This window comes from Neoarius graeffei, chromosome 25 (assembly GCF_027579695.1).
Source record: "Neoarius graeffei isolate fNeoGra1 chromosome 25, fNeoGra1.pri, whole genome shotgun sequence".
In the NCBI taxonomy this organism is placed as follows: Eukaryota; Metazoa; Chordata; class Actinopteri; order Siluriformes; family Ariidae; genus Neoarius; species Neoarius graeffei.
In genome coordinates, this window is record NC_083593.1 from 12425606 (window position 1) to 12452995 (window position 27390).

Below are 27390 nucleotides of genomic sequence, written 5' to 3' on the forward strand. Positions count from 1 at the left end.
TCAAACTTTCCTGATTGCTATCAAAACAAACAAAACTTCCAGCTTGATTACATCAGCATTCGAAAGAGGGCGCGTGCATCTTTTGACAACGTTGGCAGATGTTGGTCACTTTGATTTCTGCTGTACGTTTTACTCCCGTCCTACGATGTCTCGCACAGGTCTCAACGAATCTCGTTTACGGCCACTGCTTTGACATATGGACTGATATATTACAGAGCATATTTCAAACACTCATAACTTGCTATAGCAGTGACAAAATAGCGATCAAAAATGCATTCCTATATTTAATAAAATGAGATAAATAGAATTTTGATAATAAAACATTTGCCTTCAGTTTTCCTTTAAAGGTTGGATTTTTCTCATTTTTACAGTGCGAGATGAAGCAACTTCACCAGAAGGTGGATTTTTTTCTAGTTCTTTTTTTTTTTTACTAATCTTTACAAAGGGTGCTAATAATTGTGGAGGGCACTGTAGGTATTGGGTTTCTTAAAATAAATAATTTTGGTATGTTTTACCAAGATAGTGTTTTTAGAGTTTTTTTCCCGGTAAAAATGTTTACGATATATATTTAAGTCAAATGTATATAATGTATATTCTTTTGCATTTATTTGAAATATCTAGTGACGCACTTTGCTGGTTTTCAAAATATCCATAAGTGTTAAAGTGCATATCACGGGTAAATTGAGGAGCAAGATCAATGTAATTCTCCTATTTTATATTAAACTTTGGTCAAATATCTGTCACATTTTGCATTGTGTGCAATTTTTTTACTTTGCGCAATACCAGAAAAATTCAGTTGAAATCGAGCCATTTGAGGTGAATTGGTCCGCCTCTGAAAAAACTTGGCGTTTGGATTTCCCGGCAAACAGTGATTTTCGTGACGTCGCGTGCGGGACTCCTCCCTCTGAATCCTACGTCAGCGCTGGTTTGTTTATGAGAAAACGACCTGGTGGTTTTCTGCAAATTTCTTCAACGTTATCGCGTAATTATTAAAATGGTTAACAGATGTATCGTAGGAGGGTGTAGCAACACCAATCTTGATGGGATTAGTACTCATCGTTTCCCAAAAGACCGGACAATGAGAGAAAAATGGGAGCGCTTCGTGCGAGGCACCCGGGAAAATTGGCTACATGCTACAGACTACAGCATTATTTGTGGTGCTCACTTCACAAGGCCCGACGACTTTGAGAACTATTTGCAGTGGGAAATGGGCTTCGCGAGGCAACTTGATCTGAAAAAAGACGCAGCTCCATCTGTCAGAATGCCCAAAGCAACACCGTCTCCATCTGTGTCAGCGTCACCAAAGGAGCCAGCCGCGTTCGTCTCCCCTGACAGAAGCCGAAGTGCCGCATCCACTGAGGCCCTCGAAGCCGAGGACCAAGCAGAGCCGAGAAAAAGACCGAGAAAATCGGCAATTCGCAAGTTGACTGTTGCCAGGGTAAGAAATAAGAGAGACTATACTCTAAATTAGGTATTCCTGTGTTTGTGTGGTACATGGATAATGTTATTTATTGACACACAAAAGTAAACAACACGAACGCGCTGGGCGATAATACACTTACTTCACGTGTATCAAATTACCCTTCTGGATGAGTGTGTAAAGGGACATACTTTCATATAAAAAAAAATGAAATTGGTCCAGGATATGCACTTTAAAGTCACGGATTAGATTACATAGTGAAAAGTCGACTTTTGTCACTGATAGGCAAAAGAAAAAGAAAAAAGGAAGTGACACTCGCGGCTTTGTCTTGCCTTGAATTATTCATGCTAGGACACCGGAGCAGTTGAGGAAGAGTATTAGAGTATAAACAATACAAAAGTTTAATTATACATTAGTGGTTTGTGTGTCCACCATCACAGGTGCGTTCAAATTCGGCGAACGTTCCAGGCGAACTTATACATTTGAACGTTTTTGTGGAAACATACTACGACAGCATTAATCCTATTGGCTACTCATTTCAAAATTTAAACACCGAACACTTTAGCTATATATAATGTATGCGAGTTAGCCTAAACTAGCGATCACAGAGAGAAATATTGAACAATTCTTCCCTGAAGGTGAAGTGAATATCGGTGATTAATAACCGAGATGAAGTTGAGGTTATTATTCACTGAATCTGAGGTGGATAATTGTTTGAGTATAAACACACAGGTGATTATTTAAAAAAAAAATCGTGTTAAAAATTATTTATTTCAATCTTCAAAAGCAGCATGCAAATGTAATGGATGCAGACTTGTCTCACTTATACAACCCCGATTCCAAAAAAGTTGGGACAAAGTACAAATTGTAAATAAAAACGGAATGCAATAATTTACAAATCTCAAAAACTGATATTGTATTCACAATAGAACATAGACAACATATCAAATGTCGAAAGTGAGACATTTTGAAATTTCATGCCAAATATTGGCTCATTTGAAATTTCATGACAGCAACACATCTCAAAAAAGTTGGGACAGGGGCAATAAGAGGCTGGAAAAGTTAAAGGTACAAAAAAGGAACAGCTGGAGGACCAAATTGCAACTCATTAGGTCAATTGGCAATAGGTCATTAACATGACTGGGTATAAAAAGAGCATCTTGGAGTGGCAGCGACTCTCAGAAGTAAAGATGGGAAGAGGATCACCAATCCCCCTAATTCTGCACCGACAAATAGTGGAGCAATATCAGAAAGGAGTTCGACAGTGTAAAATTGCAAAGAGTTTGAACATATCATCATCTACAGTGCACAATATAATCAAAAGATTCAGAGAATCTGGAAGAATCTCTGTGCGTAAGGGTCAAGGCCGGAAAACCATACTGGGTGCCCATGATCTTCGGGCCCTTAGACGGCACTGCATCACATACAGGCATGCTTCTGTATTGGAAATCACAAAATGGGCTCAGGAATATTTCCAGAGAACATTATCTGTGAACACAATTCACCGTGCCATCCGCCATCGCCAGCTAAAACTCTATAGTTCAAAGAAGAAGCCGTATCTAAACATGATCCAGAAGCGCAGACGTCTTCTCTGGGCCAAGGCTCATTTAAAATAGACTGTGGCAAAGTGGAAAACTGTTCTGTGGTCAGACGAATCAAAATTTGAAGTTCTTTATGGAAATCAGGGACGCCGTGTCATTCGGACTAAAGAGGAGAAGGACGACCCAAGTTGTTATCAGCGCTCAGTTCAGAAGCCTGCATCTCTGATGGTATGGGGTTGCATTAGTGCGTGTGGCATGGGCAGCTTACACATCTGGAAAGACACCATCAATGCTGAAAGGTATATGCAGGTTCTAGAGCAACATATGCTCCCATCCAGACGGCATCTCTTTCAGGGAAGACCTTGCATTTTCCAACATGACAATGCCAAACCACATACTGCATCAATTACAGCATCATGGCTGCGTAGAAGAAGGGTCCGGGTACTGAACTGGCCAGCCTGCAGTCCAGATCTTTCACCCATAGAAAACATTTGGCGCATCATAAAACGGAAGATACGACAAAAAAGACCTAAGACAGTTGAGCAACTAGAATCCTACATTAGTCAAGAATGGGTTAATATTCCTATCCCTAAACTTGAGCAACTTGTCTCCTCAGTCCCCAGACGTTTACAGACTGTTGTAAAGAGAAAAGGGGATGTCTCACAGTGGTAAACATGGCCTTGTCCCAACTTTTTTGAGATGTGTTGTTGTCATGAAATTTAAAATCACCTAATTTTTCTTTTTAAATGATACATTTTCTCAGTTTAAACATTTGATATGCCATCTATGTTCTATTCTGAATAAAATATGGAATTTTGAAACTTCCACATCATTGCATTCCATTTTTATTTACAATTTGTACTTTGTCCCAACTTTTTTGGAATCGGGGTTGTATATGCCGACTCACATAGAATACTTTGTTTTGAAACCGATCAAATAAGTCACAATTCCACCTTACCTTTGAATAGTTTTAGACCAAACTTCGTAGCATCTTTAGTGCTTTCGGGAACTAAAAAGTGACGACGCGATTGGCCGCCATTTTGCCGAGTCGCTGGAGGTGATTATCGAGAAATAATCCGAATCTTTCGACCAATCAGCGTGCGATTTCCTATAATCATCTCCGTATTCATACTAAAATCATTTAACACTGAGGACTGATAACTATAGCATACAAAAGAAGAGGCTTTCAGAAAAAGTATCAACTTAACTGACAGATACAGAAGTTATACACTTGACTTATATTAAGAAGATTAAATAAAATCAAACACTTATGTATATTCAGAGGGGTGGCACGGTGGTGTAGTGGTTAGCGCTGTCGCCTCACAGCAAGAAGGTCCGGGTTCGAGCCCTGTGGCTGGCGAGGGCCTTTCTGTGCGGAGTTTGCATGTTCTCCCCATGTCCGTGTGGGTTTCCTCCGGGTGCTCCGGTTTCCCCCACAGTCCAAAGACATGCAGGTTAGGTTAACTGGTGACTCTAAATTGGCCGTAGGTGTGAATGTGAGTGTGAATGGTTGTCTGTGTCTATGTGTCAGCCCTGTGATGACCTGGCGACTTGTCCAGGGTGTACCCCGCCTTTCACCCGTAGTCAGCTGGGATAGGCTCCAGCTTGCCTGCGACCCTGTAGAACAGGATAAAGCGGCTAGAGATAATGAGATGAGATGTATATTCAGGTATATTAGGTTGGGGGGGGTTTGCTGTAAAATCAAAAGAACATTGGTCTTGGTTACTGCTACGTAGCGAACTGAACATAACACGCCTTTATTTTAGTATGCCGTTGCTGTTAATGTTGGTTTCAAGCACGCAGCGGTGTATTCACTTGCATGTCGCAGTGCATTGTGTTCACTTGTGAGCTCAGCGAGAGGCTGGTGTCAGGATTCGAATGCTCAGTATGAGCTGAGATGTGACCTCTATTCCTGCTCCACTGTGTACCTGCACTGGGAGCGCTTGACATTTCCTCATTTCAGCGAGCGAGAAAGGCAGGAGACAGCTCCTTACTACACACACACTTTTTGTCTCACTCTTATTGTAAGGACCTTCCATTGCCCACCAAGATATAAAAACATGCCCACGCATACACACATACACACACTACTCCACTGGCCTTTTCACCCCTTGTGCTCTATTATGTAACTCTGGAGTCCTGCCGTATTTCTTTACTTTAAGGCCATGTTATGTAACCCACTGTTCTCGATAAAGTGTAACAGATTCACCTCGTAGTGTTTGCTCGATTTATTTATTTAATTCACGGTTCTTTGTCACGAACGAGGCGATAATTGTGCGATTAACTTCACATTATGAATGTGCACAGCTGCATTTTGCTCAAATATCACTCATCAAGGCTGCGTCCGATACACACTAAGTAGTATACCTAAATAGTGATGACACCCAATAGTGTACTGAGCAAATTTTTTCTAGGGGATGTTTATTCAATATCAAAGAAGCGTTCTGAGAATAAAAGACTCCATGTCAGGGTAGTGTTGCGTTGGCTGGCTGGCATCTCCTTTGCGTCATGAAACAGCTGACATGATGGTTTTCTTAGAGCTCCATACTAACACCTAGTGGCTTGACAGCAGCATGGCATCTACTTTTGCTGCTTTTAAGGAGATGAAATCATCATACTGTACATGCCATGGAGCCAATAACGGACATACACTTCATACGTTTGAATAGAGTTAAATATATGGATTTTTTTGGGTTTTAAAAATAAACATTGTTATCGTAGACGGCACGGTGGTGTAGTGGTTAGCACTGTCGCCTCACAGCAAGAAGGTTCTGGGTTCGAGCCCCGTGGCCGGCGAGGGCCTTTCTGTGCGGAGTTTGGATGTTCTCCCCGTGTCCGGGTGCTCCGGTTCCCCCCACAGTCCAAAGACATGCAGGTTAGGTTAACTGGTGACTCTAAATTGACCGTAGGTGTGAATGTGAATGGTTGTCTGTGTCTATGTGTCAGCCCTGTGATGACCTGGCGACTTGTCCAGGGTGTACCCCGCCTTTCGCCCGTAGTCAGCTGGGATAGGCTCCAGCTTGCCTGCGACCCTGTAGAAGGATAAAGCGGCTAGAGATAATGAGATGAGATGAGTAAGCATCCAGTGTAGCATCTGAGGGGCTTTGTTTTTGGTCCTTAGTCACATTGATTGAAACAACGTGTGTTTACTTTTCCAACTCGCAGCTCTGAGATTTATCTGTGCAGTGACCGAATGCACAGCCCACATCTTCAAATGTTCTTCTGCAGGCAGCTTACTATAGCTACTAGACAGAGTCGAATTCTAGAAATCACCAGCTAACCCACAAAAGTGCAACCATCCATCCATCCATCCATAACCGCTTATCCTGTACATGGTCACGGGCAAGCTGGAGCCTATCCCAGCTGACTATGGGCGAGAGGCGGGGTACACCCTGGACAAGTCGCCAGGTCATCGCAGGGCTGACACACCGAGACAAACAATCATTCACACTCATGGTCAATTTAAAGCCACCAATTAGCCTAACCTGCATGTCTTTGGACTGTGTGGGAAACCGGAGCACCCGGAGGAAACCCACGCGGACACGGGGAGAACATGCAAACGCCACACAGAAAGGCCCTCGCCGGCCACTGGGCTCGAACCCAGAACCTTCTTGCTGTGAAGTGACAGCGCTAACCACTACACCACTGTTCCGCCCATAAAAGTGTAACATGTCTGCTAATTCCGTCTAGTTTCCACAATCGACTATTTCTATTCCCACAACACTACCCCAGTGAAATTTTTTACGACAATGCCAACACGTCCTGATGATGATTTTCTTTATTTGTTTATCTTCTGTCTTCAAGTTTGTCTAATATTCCATTCTCTATTTTCATACCCATATGGACCTGAGGGCTCCTTTACAGGTTCACACTATGCTGAGGTTACCAAAGGAGGTCCACAGGGTTCAGGGTGTCATTTGGGACATGGCCTGAAGCGACAACAGGATGCAATAAGTGCACAAAGACCGAGACCTAGTCTACAAAGACCTGCATGATGTAGAATAAACAGGCTCATGGGAATTCTTTAACACAGTCAAATATTGCGAAAATAAAGAATCCCTTATGGTTTGCTTGTTTTTATGCACTTACTAAACATAAAACACTGCCGAGTGGAACTATGAGGAAATCCCTCGATTGAACACCGGGGGTTGCTATCATCATGTTAATGATCGTAAGTAATGTTAGCAAGCTTTTGGATAGACATGGCAACACAAAATGGAACACAAATACAATAACATTTCAGTATTTATTACCCCGGCCAACTTTGTTGGAGGAGGTTATGTTTTCACCACTGTTTGTTTATCTGTTTCCAACGTAACTCAAAAAGTAGTGAACGGATTTTGATGAAATTTTGAGGAAAGGTGAACCATGGGCCAAAGAACAATTGATTCGATTTTGATGCAAATCCAACCATGTGGCTTGGCGGAGGTATGCACTCTACCAAGTGCCCTTCTTGTTTGGTGTGTATTTATTTAGGGTTTGTTATCAACAAGGTTACTCGCTGCCAAAAGTGTGGTAATAGGGAAGTTGTACTCAAGCCATCCAGGGTCAGGGCAGGAAGAGATAGAGCCCTGTGGGCCTTTGGGAGGAAATACTGGCCTCGTTATCTTATTCTGTTACACCCCAGAGTGACTACACACGAAGGTCATGAGCGGCTGATAGCGTCGTCTTAAACTGAATTTCTGGTTGGGGTTGTATCCAATAACCCTTCCAGAACATGTTAATGTTAAGTGGTTTAACTTCTGTGAGAAACCTGATCTCTCTGTAAGAATTAGTTCACATAAGGATGGTATCTAATTCTCAAACCCTAAGTTCCTTTTGTGTCGAAAATGCATTCTTGTAACAGTGCATTTGCAGAAAGTCCCAAATTAAGTCCTCAATTAAACATTCAACTTGACAGTAACAGTGAAAGCATTTATTGGATTTATTTCACCCAACAAATATTGGATTTGTTTCAAAGTAATGTATGATGCCTGGATTCATCCTAAAATGCTGGCTGTAGTACTATGGAGTGAAGGATCACTTCTAAATGAGCAATGCTCTGCAGGCTGATCACTGCGCTGTTACTACGTTCCCAGGGATCTGATGGGACTCTAGATATGAGACGCCCATTGTGGCATTTACACCCAGCGTCTGAGCGGCACAGAGATGTCCGTAAATAAACACAATCCCACTGGTACACGTTAGATAAGGACCTCCAACAGGGGGACTCTATCACAAGGACGTTATGAGAGGGTTAAATTCGCACATGTGCAGTTAATTCTGTTCACCTCAACAGAGGTGATTTGTTGGCGGACGAATATAAAAAAGTAATGATAAGGAAAATATGTTGAATGAAGGACTGCTGCAATATAAAACACAAAGCTATTCATGTTTTATTCATGTAGATGTAAGGAGTGCGTATTTTTTTGTAGGTATGGGCAATATGCTATGTAAACAGATTTTAAAAAAGACGTGTGATTGTTTATCTTGGCGAAGAGATGTTTGTTTAACGTTTCCAGTTTCACCTGATACCAAAAGCGAGTAGAGTCGAGGTGATCTGGTACCATGCGGTAGAAAAAAATGGCATTAGTAACAGTCAGAGGGTGAAGCTGTGACCTTAAGTCTTCAGGATGGAGGATTTTGGGGTTGTATGGTCACATGACAAGTTGTGTGTTTTTGTCTGTCAAAAGAGAGATAAAACTGAGGCTGATGAGGGAATGACTGTTTATAGCCATAGGTGCTAAAGAAGGCAACTGGACTTGCTTGAAATCCTTGAAGACGTTTCACCTCTCATACGAAAGGCTTCTTCAGTTTTGTCTGACTTATGAGGAGTTCCAGGGATTTATCCTCTACTGGACCAAAAGCAACCCTAAGGAGTCGTTGAGGTCGCGTGGGTCGTTGACCCTCTCAGGCCCTGTCCACACGGCAACGGATTCAGGTGACTCCGATACAATTGCTTATCGTTTAGGCCTGGCGTCCACACGGCACCGGCGTTTTGGGTGCCCAAAACGCAATCTTTTTGAGAATGGGTTCCAGAGTGGAAAGATCTGGCAACGTTGCCGTTGTGAAGTCGTCTGGATGAGTAGAACGGATTTGTTTACGATGACGTCACAACCACATGACTGTGAGTGCTTCACGCTGGGTAGAAGTGTAACGAACTCGATGCGAGTTGTCAACAAATCCTATAACTTGGTTCATGAAACGCGCTTACAAAATATTTTCACTGTGAATATTTATTGTGTAATGGTGCAAAGTGAGAGAGACAGAGAGAGAGAGAGAGAGAGAGAGAGAGAGACTCTGCCCTTAGGGCAGAGTCAATCCCGCCAGCAAAAATAGGGAAAAAAAGGAGCGATCTCACCTCTTCAGATGTTGGTTTAACTCCTACAATACATTCCTCAAAAAGGGCGTAGAGGAGCAAATTAATCCATCAACGTGTAGCATTCAATTTATTCCGGACCATTAAAGACGCCGCCTTCCGCGTAGAATCATACGTCATCCTCGCCACCATATTGGATGGGTCAAAGCGGAGAATAAAGATTCATGTGCTGAGTTTAACTGTACCAACAGGTTTACCGTCCAAACGAGATCACATGGGATTACCTTTCACAGGTGAGAAACAACAAATTAATCCATCAACGTGTAGCATTCAATTTATTCCGGACCATTAAAGACGCCGCCTTCCGCGTAGAATCATACGTCATCCTCGCCGCCATATTGGATAGGTCAAAGCGGAGAATAAAGATTCATGTGCGTTTAACTGTACCAACAGGTTTACCGTCCAAACGAGATCACATGGGATTACCTTTCACAGGTGAGACTGGAAAAATACTTTTCATTGTATTTGGTCATTATAATGTAATTTTACAAACAGATTTTCCTGACTTTGTGGCTAATATGAAGTCTCGCGCATAGTAGTTTATGCGCATGCGTCCTTACTTCTTCTATTGTTCTGGTGTCTCCGAAGGGACCGTCTTACAGCGCCCCTAGAGGTGTGGCATATGTATTGCATCGTTTTCAGCAAGCGTTGCGTTGCCATATGGACCTGATATTTTACTGATCGTTGCCCATTTGGACACGATATATTTTTAAATAACATCTCGTTGCCGTTGTCGTGTGGATGTAGCCTCAGTCATCCTGTAGGTCATTAGGGTCACTGGAGGCCAGGTGTGAACGGTGTTAGCAGCCTAGAGGGTTGTTAGGGTGATCTGTGGATTGCTGGCTCTCTCTGCCATCATGTGAGTTATTGAAATCAGCTGAGTCTTGGTGTGGATGTGTATTCAGTTTTCTGGGAAGTGTGCCAAGGACTGCATTGTAGGTGGCTGATAAGTGGTGTCTCAGACCACCTCCTCTGTTCAGTGATGGTCGTTCCAGGTTGACAAACATGGCTGCTTTTACTCCGCTTTCAAACTTCTCTGGCTAAAATGCGTACATTACAGTCCTGAAACCTACAGGATTACAGAGGGTTAACGACCCATGTGACCTCAACGACTCTCCTTAGGGTTGCTTTTGGTCCACTAGAGGATAAATACCTGGAACTCCCCACTAGTCAGACAGAACTGAAGAAGCCTTTCGGATGAGAGGTGAAACGTCTTCAAGAATTTCAAGCAAGTCCAGTTGCCTTCTTTAGCACCTACGGTTCACGATGACCTGGATGACTGAGAACCTTCACAGACTGTTTATAGCTGATGCTCAGGCATGTAAGGATATATCATGCAGCGATAAATCATAAATACACATTTCTGATTATTTGAATCGATGAAAAAAAAATAATCTAGATGATTACCAGACTGTGTAATCTCTTAGTTTTTTCTAGCGGTAATCGAGTTATTTAGACAGCAGAGAGCACAATAATGTACAATAGTGGGAATGCACATGACTTCACTGTAGGCGGAAGTAACACAACTCTAATGTCGTGAAAATGCACAAAAAAAACCAGAGCAAAAATGGGAAAGAGCTGCTGTGTGATTGACTGTACAAATAAAATTAACAAGAAATCTGAGCTCTGTTTTGACAGACTGATTAAAGATAAAGAAAGGAGAAGCAAATGAAGATAGAAGAAATGTTCATAAAAAGGTAAAGAAAAGGCCTATTTTTTTAAATAACTTTTTCTTTTTTTTATTTTAGTTAATAGACTATTATATTTTACTCCAAACTTGTACAATGTGGGGAAATAATTATCGTTGCTTTTTTAAGAAAATGAGAAAAAGTTTTTGTTTTAATTTAACAAAAAGAACTTATGATTACTATTTCTATTACTTTGTTGTTGTTGTTGTTGGGTTTTTTTTTCTACCTCATTGTAATTGGACTCCTCACTATTTATGACCATTACACCACCCACAAACTTAATGTTAGCGTTCAAATTAGAAACAGAGGGTGTGTAGTCATGCTGCTTTGAATGTGCTATGGTTTCATTCCCATCCAAAAGTGTGAACACGCTGTGAAGAGCAGCTGGGGTGACATCCGCTCAGTTGTTCTGTTGTGGTGATATCGCAGTGTTTACAGACAGTCATAAGGTTGATTGGATACTTCAAGTGTCTGATGATTGCACCGACACTCATATAACACGCTATATAAAGTGGCCGATGCCTCATCCAGTGTGTAATGTTTATTTGTATCGCCATCATAACATCTACAATCCTTGCTGCCATCATGTGATTTGGATTTGGCAGTCAAGCCAAACTTTTGTTCTTCATCTCAAGCCAAAGGATTTGGTACAGCCAAGAACAGCATTTTTTTTTAAATCCTTAATTCTATAAAGCTCATTAGAGTCTGTTGTACTGACTAAGTGTTAAAGGCGTGACGGTGAGGACATGTGGCGTTTCTGAACCTTGGGTTGCTTTCACAAGGCACGGAAAGCAAAAACGATTAGCTGGGGGTGTGTAGAGAACCACTTTCATTCATTGATCAAAAAACTTTGAAATCAACCCAGCAATGATGCCGATAAGCCAAGATACACCACATATCAGATTCACTTCTTGTAGTTAGTTCAGACTCTTTAAGAGGTGTTTGATTATTATTATTCATCTCATCTCATTATCTCTAGCTGCTTTATCCTTCTACAGGGTCGTAGGCAAGCTGGAGCCTATCCCAGCTGACTATGGGCGAAAGGCGGGGTACACCCTGGACAAGTCGCCAGGTCATCACAGGGCTGACACATAGGCCAAGTTTACATTAGACCGTATCTGTCTCATTTTCTTCGCGGATGCACTGTCCGTTTACATTAAAACGCCTGGAAACGCCGGGAAACGGGAATCCGCCAGGGTCCACGTATTCAATCTAGATCGTGTCTGGTCCGGTGCTGTGTAAACATTGAGAATACATGCTGAGCTCTAGCTGGTGTCGTCACTGGACAACGTCACTGTGACATCCACCTTCCTGATTCGCTGGCGTTGGTCATGTGACGCGACTGCTGAAAAACGGCGCGGACTTCCGCCTTGTATCACCTTTCATTAAAGAGTATAAAAGTATGAAAATACTGATGCAAATACTGCCCATTGTGTAGTTATGCTTGTCTTTAGGCTTGCCATCCTTCCACTTGCAAGTGGTAAGTGACGCGCATGCCCGATATGCACTAGGATCACACACACAGCGGCTCAGTCCCGAATCACTGCTCGTGCGCTTCACTCGCGCGCTCTGTGAGCTGCGCAGGGCCGGAGTGCGCACCCTCCAGAGGGCACTCGCTGTTCAGGGCGGAGTGATTTGGAGCGCAGGATGCCTGCGGAGCCGAGCGTATCCGTGTATTGGCGTTGCTGTGTGTACGCTAATCGTTTTAAAAACGTTAATCTGATGATCCGCTGATACGGTCTAATGTAAACCCCACCATAGACACACAACCATTCACACTCACGGTCAATTTAGAGTCACCAGTTAACCTAACCTGCATGTCTTTGGACTGTGGGGGAAACCGGAGCACCCGGAGGAAACCCACGCGGACATGGGGAGAACATGCAAACTCCGCACAGAAAGGCCCTCGCCGGCCACGGGGCTCGAACCCGGACCTTCTTGCTGTGAGGCGACAGCGCTAACCACTACACCACCGTGCCAATCCTGAGTTTTTCATCAGACTCTGATTTCTAGTCTCCAAGCTGTTGTTGTTGTTGTGTTCATACCTGCGTAAACAAGGTAACCAAATCAGGGTTCAAGACTAAACCTTACACCTAAGAAAACACCTGAAGAAAATATTAAATGTGGATGGCTGTCATCTTGAAATCTAATTCGTGGAGGCAAGCTTTACTGTAAAGCGTGTTTACACTTTGTTTGCCCTCGAATGGCATGAGAAAAGCATGTCAGGGCTCCCTGAGGGGCCGCTGGTTTACACAAATATCTTCCAGTAGAAATCTGTATAATAATATCAGTGAGTGAGTGTGCATCCACTCACTGGCTTTGTGTATCCATTCCATGATTATTCCATTTCGGTACAGTCAGCATATAGTTGGTTTTGTTTTTTGCTTTGTCGGGGGAATTCTTTCACTGGGGATGAGTTGTTTTTGTTTTGTCTGCTTCCTATGACCCATGTCCTTTGTCTTCTCTCTTAAGCAGGCTTTTGTAGCTGTTAAGCCGTTAGTTGCTCTGTATCGTTGGCCTGCCAGAACCTCCCTCGTGGGGCCCCTTGACGTTTACACTCAGACATCCAGTCACACAGTCTTTCCCAGACACACACACCCACACACACACACACACAAACCCAAACACACTGCAGCCTAGAGCCGGCTCTGCAGCACAGCTCAAACAGAGTGAGTGGAGTTAGGATTTCCCAGTTCCCAGAGCGCCGGGAGGTACCTCACAGGATGAGTTAGAGTATGTTGAATTAGCACGTGCTCGGAGCGCTCACAGGGTCTGCAGTTGCACCAGGCATGACAGCTGGAACCCATGGGCTTCCAAGACGACAAGGCAAAGCAGGCAGCCTTGAGATGACACATTCTCCCCCCCCCTCCTTCCTCGGTCCTGCTGCTGCACTGTTTCCTCTGTCTTCCCTAAGGCTCCCATCCTTCAGCAAGCAGAGCTGAATTAATCAGAGCTGTCTGCGCTAAGAGGATCAATAGCTTACGCTGTGATGTACATGAGTGGAGCAGGCAGACTCCGTTCACTCTTGATGCATTTCTACCGCTTGAGGATTGTATGAGTGGGAGCTGCCCTGTTGTTTTGCTCTATGGCATCCCAGCGCATTGCAGGACAGCCTAAACGAAGGAACTTTGTGCCTCCTCAGGCTTCCTGGATGCACAAGCATGCAGCTTCCAGTCTGAAACGGCACCTTTCGTTTGGACGACGGCAGAAAGACGGCGTACGGGAATAATAATGAAGGGCATTGCTGGGATTTCACGATGGGATGCGCTTGACATCATTTCCTAGAGAATTCTGCGCGAAAAAAAGCAGGAAAGTGATGACTTCTTTAGCACACTTTGCTTTCTGTTTGGACTCACTCTTCCATGGGTGTCCAGGCTGCTTTTCTTTCAGCACCCCTTGTCTTTTTGTGTTTGATTTGACATCCTTGAGTGTAGACATGATGATTTTATTGCCTTATAACTTCCTTATGGAGTTTTTTCAGGACTCGACTACGGATTAGAACATGTGCTAGCAATCACCATGTCTTTGAAAAGGATTTAAGAGAAAGTATGTAAGGAGTGGGAGTAGGCCTGTTTGAGTTTGTTTTTAAATTTTAATTTATGAGCGAGCCATTTAGATCTCACCTCGGCTTAAATGAAGACTGGCTGTACTTACACAGGACGGGACCACACGATGATGCAAGTCAATAATTTCCCGCTCAGGAGGCATTCGTGGATATGGTGAGTGCAACTTCGTACTAAGAGCCTAAGAAAAATAAAACGAAAAGGATAAAAATATAACGCAACGGACGTGATCGAGATCATGACGCCACAGCCTAACAACCCTGTCTAGACACCACGTTCATCTGGTATTGGCTTGGAGATTTGTAATAAAACTCATAGTCAGGGGGAAGACCCTTGCTGCCTATATTAGTAGACATCATATGAGGTGGCGTGTCTCTTCTCATCCCATCTAACCTTCAGCATAGGCGGTGTTCAGTCACTGTGCTTCAGTAATGCTCCAGCTGAAAGGCCTGTTCCAGAAAAGGAGAGTCACATTAAATATTCAGGAGAATGAACATTACTTGATAGCGATTGGTCCGGAATGCATTGTCTGGTACGAAACGCACCATGGTGACCCTGGAGTTACTTTGGGAAGTTGGTCAAACTGAGTGTTATACAACCGAAGTAAAAAACGACTGTGGATTTTGCAGAAATCCATCACATAGACACTGTCTTATACACTGTATCCTGCTCACGCTCTCATTCTGACAGTTCGTTCGTGGTGAGTGAGGGTCTACCGGGTGACCTTGTATGAGCAATGTCATCACTTAAGCATTTAAAGTCACGTAAAAGAAAACAGACTGTTTATGCTAGACCTAGAAAGCTCAACGAATCAAAGACGACAGGAGTGCTTGCTGAGGTTACAAGAATGACGTGCTGCCAGAAGTAAGACTGGGACGTACGGTAATGGGGTTACACCGGTGCACAACATAACCTTGTACACTTGTTGAAGGATCTGTCGTGTTTGATTTTTTTAAGACCAGACAAACAGAATAAGGGAGGCACGCCAGAGTCAGCCACATAGTGTGTGTTAATTATACATTTACACCCATATGTACCGGTAAAGCACTTTCCAAACAGTTCCTAGGAAAACGCGCTTTCGTCACTGTCAGAGGTTTTTTTTTATTATTATTATATTTTATCACAAGCTCAAGATACAGCTGTTTGCAAAACATACAGTAATATATTTGTCATACAAAGAATAACCAGTTAGTTGGAAGTAAACGGAAGGTTAACCATGTTTCGTCAATGATTTCTAACGGGTACGAAGCTGCTGTTAGTGTAGACACTGTTTACACACCACAGGGTGGAGTTAACCTCTCTCCGGACTGGTATATCCACATCCTGCTGCTTTGATGCAATGAGTTCTAGCCTGCAGATACGGCCCTCATCTTTACCCGGGTCCTCCAGGCTGGGAGGATTGGAACAAATATCCCCACTGCGTCAGACTCAGTCTAAGGTTTCATATGAAAGCAGGTGGATTAGTGCTTGTTCGAAGAAATATGTACAGTAGGGGTCAAATTTTGCTGTTTTTTTTTTTTTTCTGGAAATTCGAGATCAGATTGAGTCGAATGAAAATTTAATTTAATTTAATTTTGATTTATGCTTGATATTAATGTATAGGGAGCCAGTTAAGTGTATGAATTAAATAATATTGGCTGGCTTTTTTTCATGGTATATCAGATATATTCCATTCAGCTAGCATGATATTGAATGAGTCGAAGAAGAGTTTACTATCATGCTAGCTGAAGGGAATACAGTATATCTGATATACCAAGAAAAAAAGCAGCCATTATTATTATTATAGGCGGCACGGTGGTGTAGTGGTTAGCGCTGTCGCCTCACAGCAAGAAGGTCCTGGGTTCGAGCCCCGTAGCCGGCGAGGGCCTTTCTGTGCGGAGTTTGCATGTTCTCCCCGTGTCCGCGTGGGTTTCCTCCGGGTGCTCCGGTTTCCCCCACAGTCCAAAGACATGCAGGTTAGGTTAACTGGTGACTCTAAATTGAGCGTAGGTGTGAATGTGAGTGTGAATGGTTGTCTGTGTCTATGTGTCAGCCCTGTGATGACCTGGCGACTTGTCCAGGGTGTACCCCGCCTTTCGCCCGTAGTCAGCTGGGATAGGCGCCAGCTTGCCTGCGACCCTGTAGAACAGGATAAAGCGGCTACAGATAATGAGATGAGATGAGATGAGGTTTTAGTCATGACAGGTTAAGAAAGAACGTCTTCTGGCGTACACGAGGTGGGATTATTCGACCATATTTGTCACTGCTGTGCTAAAAAAGCCGAGCACTCTTGCACCATGTTGTGTGCAGGCATGTGCTCTCAATTATTCAACAACAGAATGCCATTAAAATTCTTTTCTGACCACTGTTTGAATAATATAACTGATTACAGGCACTAAAGCATGTTATAGGCCTCTAAAACACTTACTGGCTTGTCTGAAACTTGAAACTCTAGCACTCATTATGTTAATATATACAACTGCATTCCCATAATACTTTTCCTGCTGGACAGATTGGACAAGTTGGTTTAACAGCAAGAAAAATACTACACCTTAATGACTTTTACGAAACAAATTCGGAATGTCGGCTGCGGCAAATCAAAGCCCCGCCGATAATCAGCAGAACCACCTGACTGTGAGTGCAAATTAGCTTTCATACAACAGTTCTATAAACAAGAAGTGACATTTCAGACACAATCTGTCCAAATGTCCTGGTTATTATTGCTCCGCTAGCAGAAATAGGCTAGGGGGTGGCTATCTAGCTCACACTGATTTGTATATTCCCTTTAAAGATGCGTCCGGTAAAATTGGTGTCTCGTCTTCATCTGATGAGCTTTCATATCTTAAGCCAAAGCTACATTCCTGAAAAGCATCGTTTGCCATGTCCTCTGTTGATGTCACAAACACTACTAGAGTAACTGTTTCCAAATAGGAAGTAAGCATGTAACGATATATCGTGCAACGATAAATCGTGATACAAATTTCTGACGATTCGAATTAATGAAATAAAAAATGAATCATCATTATTATTAGGCTGCATTATCTCTTAGTTTTTCCTGGGTGTAATTGTGTTGTTTAGACAGCAGAGGGATCAATAATGTATAATAGTGGGAAATGTGCGTGACCTTACCCTAGGCGGAAGTAACACAGGTCTAATGCCACGAAAAACACACACACAAAAAAAACAGATTTAAAATGTGAAAGAGCTGCTGTGCGAGTGACTGTACACAAATATATTTAACAAAAAATCAGAGCTCACTTTTTACAGACCTTTGAAAGCTGAAGAAAAGAGAAGCTAATGGAGGTAGAAGAAATGTTCATAACAGTTTATTAAGAAAAGGCCTATTTGTTATTAACATTTTTCCATTTTTAATAAAAGGAAATTTTTAGTTCATAGGTTATTATATGGCAGCACGGTGGTGTAGTGGTTAGCGCTGTCGCCTCACAGCAAAAAGGTTCTGGGTTTGAGCCCAGTGGCTGACGGGGGCCTTTCTGTGCGGAGTTTGCATGTTCTCCCCGTGTCTGCATGGGTTTCCTCTGGGTGCTCCGGTTTCCCCCACAGTCCAAAGGTTAGGCTAATTGGTGGCTCTAAATTGACCGTAGGTGTGAATGTGAGTGTGAATGGTTGTCTGTGTCTATGTGTCAGCCCCGCGATGACCTGGCGACTTGTCCAGGGTGTACCCCGCCTTTCGCCCGTAGTCAGCTGGGATAGGCTCCAGCTTGCCTGCGACCCTGTAGAACAGGATAAAGTGGCTAGAGATAATGAGATGAGATGAGAAGAATAGGAAAAATAAATGTTGCATTTTTTGGTAGTAAAATTTTCTTTTTTTTTCTCAAAAAAATATCATCAATTGAATTGAATTGTGAATTGGGTGAATTGTTACATGCCTACTGGGAAGTGGAATATACAATCTGTGTGTGTGTGTGTGGTGAATACAGATGAGCAGAGTGATACAGAGTGAAACATCCCTGTAGGGTTAAAGGAAATATACAGTATGCACTCTTGGCAAGCTGCTCGACCAATCAATTTAGCAGATTGGAACTAACTGTTGTATAATCTGTATTATTATACATACAGGACACTTTTTCCATGGAATAAAAACGTGTTCTATTCCCTTCTAGTGGGTTTCATTCATTTAATTTGATAGCATGCAATATTGTTAGCATATCGCTTATCCTACATGTATTACGTCACTCTACCCAATAGAGAATGAGCGTTGAATATGGTTTACGATACTGCATGGTTGTCAAGACAATATGACGTCACATGTCAGAGCTGATGCAAATAACCAATGAGAGTTTTCTTCTGAGCAAGCGCAGAAGCATTTCTTTGCTCGCTAGGAAAATTGAAAGGCACGGTGAACATCCAAAAGGCTACCAAAACTTCATTAGAGATTCTTCACGCATATTTACAGTACAAGAGAAAAACAGACCAATGGACATAAAAAAACTGGAAAAGTGAGTGTATATGTATAATAATAATCTCATCTCATTACTCGTATCTCTAGCCGCTTTATCCTGTTCTACAGGGTCGCAGGCAAGCTGGAGCCTATCCCAGCTGACTACAGGCGAAAGGCGGGGTACACCCTGGACAAGTCGCCAGGTCATCACAGGGCTGACACATAGACACACAACCATTCACACTCACATTCACACCTACGGTCAATTTAGAGTTACCAGTTAACCTAACCTGCATGTCTTTGGACTGTGGGGGAAACCGGAGCACCCGGAGGAAACCCACGCGGACACGGGGAGAACATCCAAACTCCGCACAGAAAGGCCCTCGCCGGCCACGGGGCTCGAACCCGGACCTTCTTGCTTTGAGGCGACAGCACTAACCACTACACCACCGTGCCGCCCTGTATTAACAAGTGTAGAAAAAAAAAACAACTTCCGGGTGAGTTCTTGGTGATTTGCAGTAAAAAGCAGAAGTAAACACCATTAATATGATTTGTGCAGTAGGTAAAATGCTCTAATGAAAAATCAATAGAGGTTAATTAAGAGGACAAGCGTTTTTCAGCTCGCCCTGTTTCACGATGTCCTTTAATACAGTACTTTGTCAGCATACCTCATTTTAGCAGCATTTGCATTCTCTCTATGCCATCTGATGTCACTAATAGGCCTAATCAAATACTGTAAGAGTGGGGGAATGATGAAGGATTAAGGAGAGACGCAAGAATGGGCTCTGTTCTTCATTACTGCACTACAGCGTCATTCTGCTCAAACTCCTACAAGGCTGTGACACACAACACCGCATGCATGAACTAGTCTTGAGAATTGGCCTGAAGGCAGCCGAAACAGGTGCGTGCGTGCGTGCATGTGTGTGTCACTGATGGGTGTGGGTATGTGTATACTGTATGTATGATCGTTAGCGTATAAGGTTGTGCTGTTACGCCAGCCAGAATGTACTCAGCTTAAGAACAATAAGCCTTTCTTTATTGTAAAAACAACGATAGCGTTCATATTTGTTGTCCTTCGAATGTTCCATCACCAACTGAACATGACACGTCTTTACCTGTGTTCATTTTATATTCAGAATGTTTTCCCATGCTCTTGCTTCCGTGTAGGAAAATGACTCATTCCATAGCTGGAGGTCTGTCTGCTTTGGTTTTCCCTTCCATCATCAGCATGAGTGCTAATCCAGGCATCAAACCATGCACAGCAGCAGTGAGAGACGTTTTTATGCAGCACGTAGACAGCAGCCCGGTCTAGGTTCTGCCTGGGTGTGTTTTCTTTTCTTTCCACATCCAGTCCTTCATATGAAAAAGGTGCAGCATGTAAGAAATGTGGGTTACAGTCGTTAAGTGATTATGAAGACTAATTTTCACAAATACTTTAATCCATATATTATACTGTACAGGGAGTACCAGACTAACTGGAAAACGCTAGTACAAAGCCTTAAGGTGAATGATAAATTGAGTTAATGATGAAACAGACAAACATGCTTCTCTTGGGATTTTGCCATTAAAATTACAACACCATCTCTCTCTCTCTCTCTCTCTCTCTTTTTTAAATTAAACCATTCGTTTTAGTGTTTATACTTGCACACAGTAAATATGCGCAGATGGGTAAAAAAAAAAAAGTGATTTTTGCAAGTCGGTGTTGGGCCACAAAGATCCACCAGAACCCCAAAATGTTCAACTAATATTAGATTATGCTTTTCCTATGGTTATTTTTTACAAGAACCTTCTCCCAACATTTAGAGAACATTCTCTCCAGGTTATTATGTATCAGAACGTTCCCCAGACGTTTTGGGAACTATAAGCTCTAACATTCTCTCAGGGTTGCATTGTGCTTTTCTCACAATGTTCCTAATTGGATGTCTCATCTCATCTCATTATCTCTAGCCACTTTATCCTGTTCTACAGGGTCGCAGGCAAGCTGGAGCCTATCCCAGCTGACTACGGGCGAAAGGCGGGGTACACCCTGGACAAGTCGCCAGGTCATCACAGGGCTGACACATAGACACAGACAACCATTCACACTCACATTCACACCTACGGTCAATTTAGAGCCACCAGTTAACCTAACCTGCATGTCTTTGGACTGTGGGGGAAACCGGAGCACCCGGAGGAAACCCACGCGGACAACATGCAAACTCCGCACAGAAAGGCCCTCGCCGGTCACGGGGCTCGAACCCAGGACCTTCTTGCTGTGAGGCGACGGCACTAACCACTACACCACCGTGCCGCCCGCTAATTGGATGTATTTTTTCATATTTATTCACACAACCATAAAAGAACGTTGCACAGAGGTTGACAGTGTAAAGTGATGGACCAGCACACTTAGGTGGGGTTTACATTAGACCGTATCAGCGGATCATCAGATTAATGTTTTTAAAACGATTAGTGTGCACACAGCAACACCAATACACGATTTGCGTGCACACAGCAACGCCAATACACGGATACGCTCGGCTCCGCAGGCATCCTGCGCTCCAAATCACTCCGCCCTGAACAGCGAGTGCCCTCTGGAGGGTGCGCACTCCGGCCCTGTGCAGCTCATAGAGCGTGCGAGTAGAGCGCACGAGCAGTGATTCGGGACTGAGACGCTGTGTGTGATCCCAGCGCATATCACTTACCACTTGCAAGTGGAAGGATGGCAAGCCTAAAGACAATCATAACTACACAATGGGCAGTATTTGCATCAGTATTTGCAGTATTTTCATACTTTTATACTCTTTAATGAAAGGTGATACAAGGCGGAAGTCCGCGCCGTTTTTCAGCAGTCGCGTCACATGACCAACGCCAGCGAATCAGGAAGGTGGATGTCACAGTGACGTTGTCCAATGACGACGCCAGCTAGAGCTCAGCACAGCGTATCCGCGTATTCTCAATGTTTACACAGCACCGGAGCTGACACGATCTGGATTGAATACGTGGACGCTGGCGGATTCCCGTTTCCCGGCGTTTCCAGGCGGTTTAATGTAAACGGACAGTGCATCCGCGAAGAAAATGAGACAGATACGGTCTAATGTAAACTTGGCCTTATCGTTTGAAATGGGTTCTTGTGATCCAAGTTAATGGGTTTATGAATACACACATTTATACAAACAACACTTTTGAAAATGAGCAATTTGTATTTGAGAATTAGTTGCAAAAACACCAGCAAATAACGGCACGATATGTAAAGTATTGACAATGATCGTACAAATAATAAATAAATGACAAGCCACTGATCTCAGGATAGTATCCAAAAAATAGATGAAACAAACTTTCAAGGAATATTCCCGTAACCAAAACATAACGTTCCCGGAACGTTCTGGAAACCAAAAAATTGTTAGCTACAAGTCTCTGAAACCATACTGAAGGGATAAACACCATTCTCCAAAAAGATATTCCAGTTTCAGTGGGGGTTTAGGTTCTGATGGGCCATCTTACACATCGCTCCAACGTCTCCAGTAGGTGTTTCATCCTCATCAAACTAATCAGTGAACTCTCATGTCCTATAGTTATGGGCGGGGTCATCCTGGAGGAGATCACGCCCATTGGGATAGAGGTGTTTTCTTCATGGGATAAAGTCTGAATAACTGATGCTGATCTTCCTTCTGAGGTGATGCTGTTTTTTTTTTCCCTATAAATTGTCACTTGGCTATATATTCTTACTCACATGAGGTAAAAATGACCTCCCACTTCATTCTATACAGGAAGCTGGCAGGTGTAGGCAGAGTTGAAAGCAAAGCAGGTACATAAAATGGTTTACAGCCAGTTCTGATTAAATTAGCGTTGCCTTCGCTGGTAAGTATAAAGGGCAAATGCCAACACCATGATCTGGACTTGTTAAATCCATAACTCTACATTTCCTCAGTTTGGTCTTGTTAACCCAAAATAGCTGTTGATGTGACCAATATGATGTCAGACAGGAAAGATTTATTTAGCCGTACTTCAATAATATCTCACGCAGATTCCTTTCGTGAATCGTATGGATTGTTTCTCATGGTCAGCCAAATGTCAACTAAAATAATGCTGAGGAAAGGGACAGTATAACATTTCAGTCAGTCGATCTCATCATTTCTCTGGGATCGAAAACCAGATTTCCTCGGCTCTCCGCAGCTCTGCAGAGTCATGGTGACTGCGTTTTGTCCGTTGTTCGCTGACAGGACTGGGTAATATTATTGCCTGTGGATCTAAATTAAACCAAAGTGACATTTTTATTAGATCAGTTTAAAGACCATATATTTACTTTTTACAGTATTACAGAAAGCACATAAACGTCTTTGCTGAAGACTTTACCATGGTGGAAAACGTACTGGTTGTTACAAAGTGCTGACACTGGAGGCTCCTTTTATAAACGTTACATAAATATATCCTTACGAAAAGCTCCACAAGTTTGTCTTTGCTAAATAAAACATTTTTAATCTTTTATTATTAGATGTTCATTATATTGTGTATATTATATTGTCTGCTTTACAAGTCACTATGAATTAATACGTATAAACTAGTGCTGTCAAAAATGTCGCATTATTATCGCGTTAACTTGACTCAATTTTAACGGCGATAATTTTTTTATCGCGAGATTAACGCTCTGTGACATGATGTAGGTTTTTCATAAGCTTTTGAAACTGCCAGGAACTTGGAACAGAGACTTTGCTTAGAAAAACGATAGCAGCTAGACTGTAATGCCACGCCCCGCACAGCCAGAGTCCTCTGCCCTCCCCCCAAAGAACCAGCGCGGGCAGGGAGCGCTAGCCCCGCGCCTCGGGACGAAGAGCCACGGTGCTCGGCTTAGGTTTCGTTTTCCCATCGGCGGCTCCAGCCCGACTTTGCAGTGGCTGTGACAAGACGTGTTATGCTCTGCAATAAAAAAAAACATGGGTACAAAGCAAGCCCATTCACTTTTTTATGCTGATAAGAGAATTACAATGGTTTTTCATGTGACAAAAATGTGCGATTAAATTGCGATTAATCGCGAATTAACTATGACAGTCGCGACATTAATCGCGATTAAATATTTTAATCGTTTGACAGCACTAGTATAAACATATGATTTGACTTGGAACTACTGTCGGAGCTGTTGGTATCGAAAATTATGCAACAAAATTGTTCTAACAAATCAGATTTGAGAATTCGACAGCTCTGTGATAAGTCAGTGGAATGATCATTTCTGAATTGCATTTGGTGACACTTTCAACGTAGATGTGTAAATATTTCTAATTTAGTTGAGACACTAAAGCAATGGAGCTGCCCTTTCCAAACATGAGCACCCTTCAATCTACAAAGCCACTGAAACACACAAAACTGTTATTTAAAAAAAAAAAAAAACAGCCTCTAGCTTGATCCCATCCAAGGGTGGTTGGCGGTCTTCAAGCACGTTGTCCTGTGGTTTGTGTGTGCGTCAATGTTGGCCTTTGGATAGTTTTATAGCTTGGGTTTTGGGTGGAAGTGGAGAAGAGAGGAGGGCGTTGTGGTTGGTTAGTAGTGCCACATCACTGTGGTGGCTCATTGCCCTCCTGAATGCTGCCTATCTTACATTCTGCACTCAAGTACCTTGGAATGAAGCCGAAGTCCATAGAAAAGGCTATTATTTCATTTTGCTTAAAGTGCAGACACAACCTGAATCAGCAGATGTTAAATTCTGGGTCTGTGTATGCAGCTCGGAAATGCATTTCAGCGCAATTTACCTAACAAGAGAATTCCCTGTTAGTTGCACTGGCAGGTTCTACATAACGACTTTGCAGCTTAACTTTATTCATTTATTTCTTACTTTCTTTCATAAAATATTTATCTTTCACCCAATTTACTTGCTGCCATTGATGTACTAACAATACACCATTTTGAATATCTATAGCGTACTATATACACACACGTACGGTACACAGGACTGCAAAAGTCTTACGCACCCCCCTTTTTTTCATACAAACTTTGTTACAGATTTCTATTTTATGACTTCTACATTATCGAGTCGGTACAAAAACATTTTAGAGTTCCAAACGGTCGTTTTCCAGCACAAAATTAAATGTTACAGGAAAAAAGAAATGTTTGTATCTGAGCAGCAGATTACATAAGAGAGCACTTTTCAGATTAAAAAAAGAAAACAGAATGAAGGCTGCTGGGTTTTGGTGCAAAATGAAGAAGCGAGTGTGACAAAGTGTCCAGAAGAACTGTGGCTGGTTCTGTAAGATGCTCAGTAAAACCTACAGCTCCTTATATTTCCTTATAAAACTGCACTCATTGGACCTGAGCAAAGGGTCGTCTCACACCAAACATCGACTTTGTTTCATTTATTACGGCTTACTGCTGTTTATAGTCATTTTTTTAAAATGTTGAAACAGTTTGTTTCATTATTTTAAGCTATTTTTGGTCTATGGCATTTCTTTACACGTGCCTAAGACTTTTGCACAGTACTGTACAGTGTCTTGCAAAAGTATTCATCCCCCTTGGTGTTTGTCCTGTTTTGTCACATTACAAGCCGGAATTAAAATGGATTTTTGGAGGGTTAGCACCATTTGATTTACACAACATGCCTACCACTTTAAACGTGCACATTGTTGTTTTATTGTGACACAAACAATAATTAAGATCTCATCTCATTATCTCTAGCCGCTTTATCCTGTTCTACAGGGTCGCAGGCAAGCTGGAGCCTATCCCAGCTGACTACGGGCGCAAGGCGGGGTACACCCTGGACAAGTCGCCAGGTCATCACAGGGCTGACACATAGACACAGACAACCATTCACACTCACATTCACACCTACGGTCAATTTAGAGTCACCAGTTAACCTAACCTGCATGTCTTTGGATTGTGGGGGAAACCGGAGCACCCGGAGGAAACCCACGCGGACACGGGGAGAACATGTAAACTCCGCACAGAAAGGCCCTCGCCGGCCACGGGGCTCGAACCCGGACTTTCTTGCTGTGAGGCGACAGCGCTAACCACTACACCACCGTGCCGCCCCAATAATTAAGATGAAAAAAAACCCCAGAAATCTGGAGTGTGCATAGGTATTCGCCCCCTTTCGTATGAAACCCCTAAATAAGAGCTGGTCCAACCAATTCACTTCATAAGTCACATAATTAGTTGATTAAGATCCACCTGTGTGCAATTAGTGTCACATGATCTGTCACGTCTGTATAAATCAACCTGTTCTGGAAGGACCCTGACTCTGCAACACTACTAAGCAAGCAACATGAAAACCAAGGTGCGCTCCATACTGCTAAAGCTACACTGGAGTGGTTTAAAGGGAAACATTTAAATGTCTTGGAATGGCCGAGTCAAAGCCCAGACCTCAATCCAATTGAGAATCTGTGGCATCACTTGAAGATTGCTGTACACCAACGCAACCCATCTAACTTGAAGGAGTTGGAGCAGTTTTGCTTTGAGGAATGGGCAAAAATCGCAGTGCTGAGCTAATAGAGACATACCCCAAGAGACTTGCAGCTGTAATTGCAGCAAAAGAAAGTATTGACGTGGGGGGTGAATACCTATGCACACTCCAGATTTCTGTTTTTTCATCTTAATTTTTGCTTGTGTCACAATAAAACAGCAAGTTTCACCTTTAAAGTGTTAGGCATGTTGTGTAGATCAGGGGTTTTCAAAGTGTGGGAGAGTCAGCCCCCCTCAGAGAGCAAATAAACAACAGCGCCCCCCTTACAATTTTTGTTGTTGCTATACTTAATGTTCCATTCGTATTTTAAAAAACGGTTGTTGTACACATTTTTATTTTTTTTATTTTTCACATTTTAAACGTCTGTGCTTTTTAAAACATCTTGTTTTACACATTTTAAACATCTCATAGCATCGTTAGCTAGCACCTCTTGGCAGACAACACACTGTGGCAGTGGAGCATCTTCAGATCCAGTCCATGAAAATCCAAACTTTAAATAATCGTGGTCATACTTACTTCTTTTTCCAGTCCCCCCAGGATTCCGCGGGCCTTTTTTGTGATAGTTGCGGGCTAAAATGTCTGATGTTGCGGGGGGGGTTTCCAAAAAATTGCGATGAAAGTTGCGGTGTTTTTTAGGTTTTTGTTGCGATTACATTGCGGGAGGAAGTGAAAGTTGCGAGAAATTGTTGCGATTTTCTCTTTTTGTGATTAAAATTGAGTGATATGTTTAATATTAAAGTTATTACTGAAAAACTATTGATTAAAAAAACAGACACTGAGAAATGGTCCTATAAACAACTTTACCAATATAAAAGATTGCCAGGACTACAAAAGTGCAGAAAAATAGGCTTTACTTATCCAAATGCACCTGTTGGTTCAAAAGTTAAAGTGCAGAGAACCTCACAGCACAACATGAAGTTACCTTAAAATATAATATAAATGCCTCAGCTTTCATGTAAGAAAAAAAAACTATTAATACTAGTACTGTGTGCAGTCAGTCTCTCCTGAAGACTAAATTA

The 27390-nt window shown here is 42.6% G+C and overlaps 1 protein-coding gene across 2 annotated transcripts in view; it reads left to right on the forward strand.

The window, feature by feature from the left end:
- The window catches only part of LOC132873125 (cAMP-specific 3',5'-cyclic phosphodiesterase 4D-like), a 372176-nt gene that overhangs the window by 227612 nt on the left and 117174 nt on the right, over positions 1-27390 (forward strand). Inside the window, exon 1 of one of the 2 annotated variants that reach the window (XM_060908384.1) lies at positions 13653-14726. The exons of the other annotated variant lie outside the window; for it this stretch is intronic. Within the exon in view, the coding sequence (XP_060764367.1) occupies positions 14641-14726 (86 nt within the window). The 5' untranslated portion in view covers positions 13653-14640. Of the gene's footprint in view, positions 1-13652; positions 14727-27390 lie in introns of those variants that run through there. 2 annotated transcript variants of the gene reach the window in all.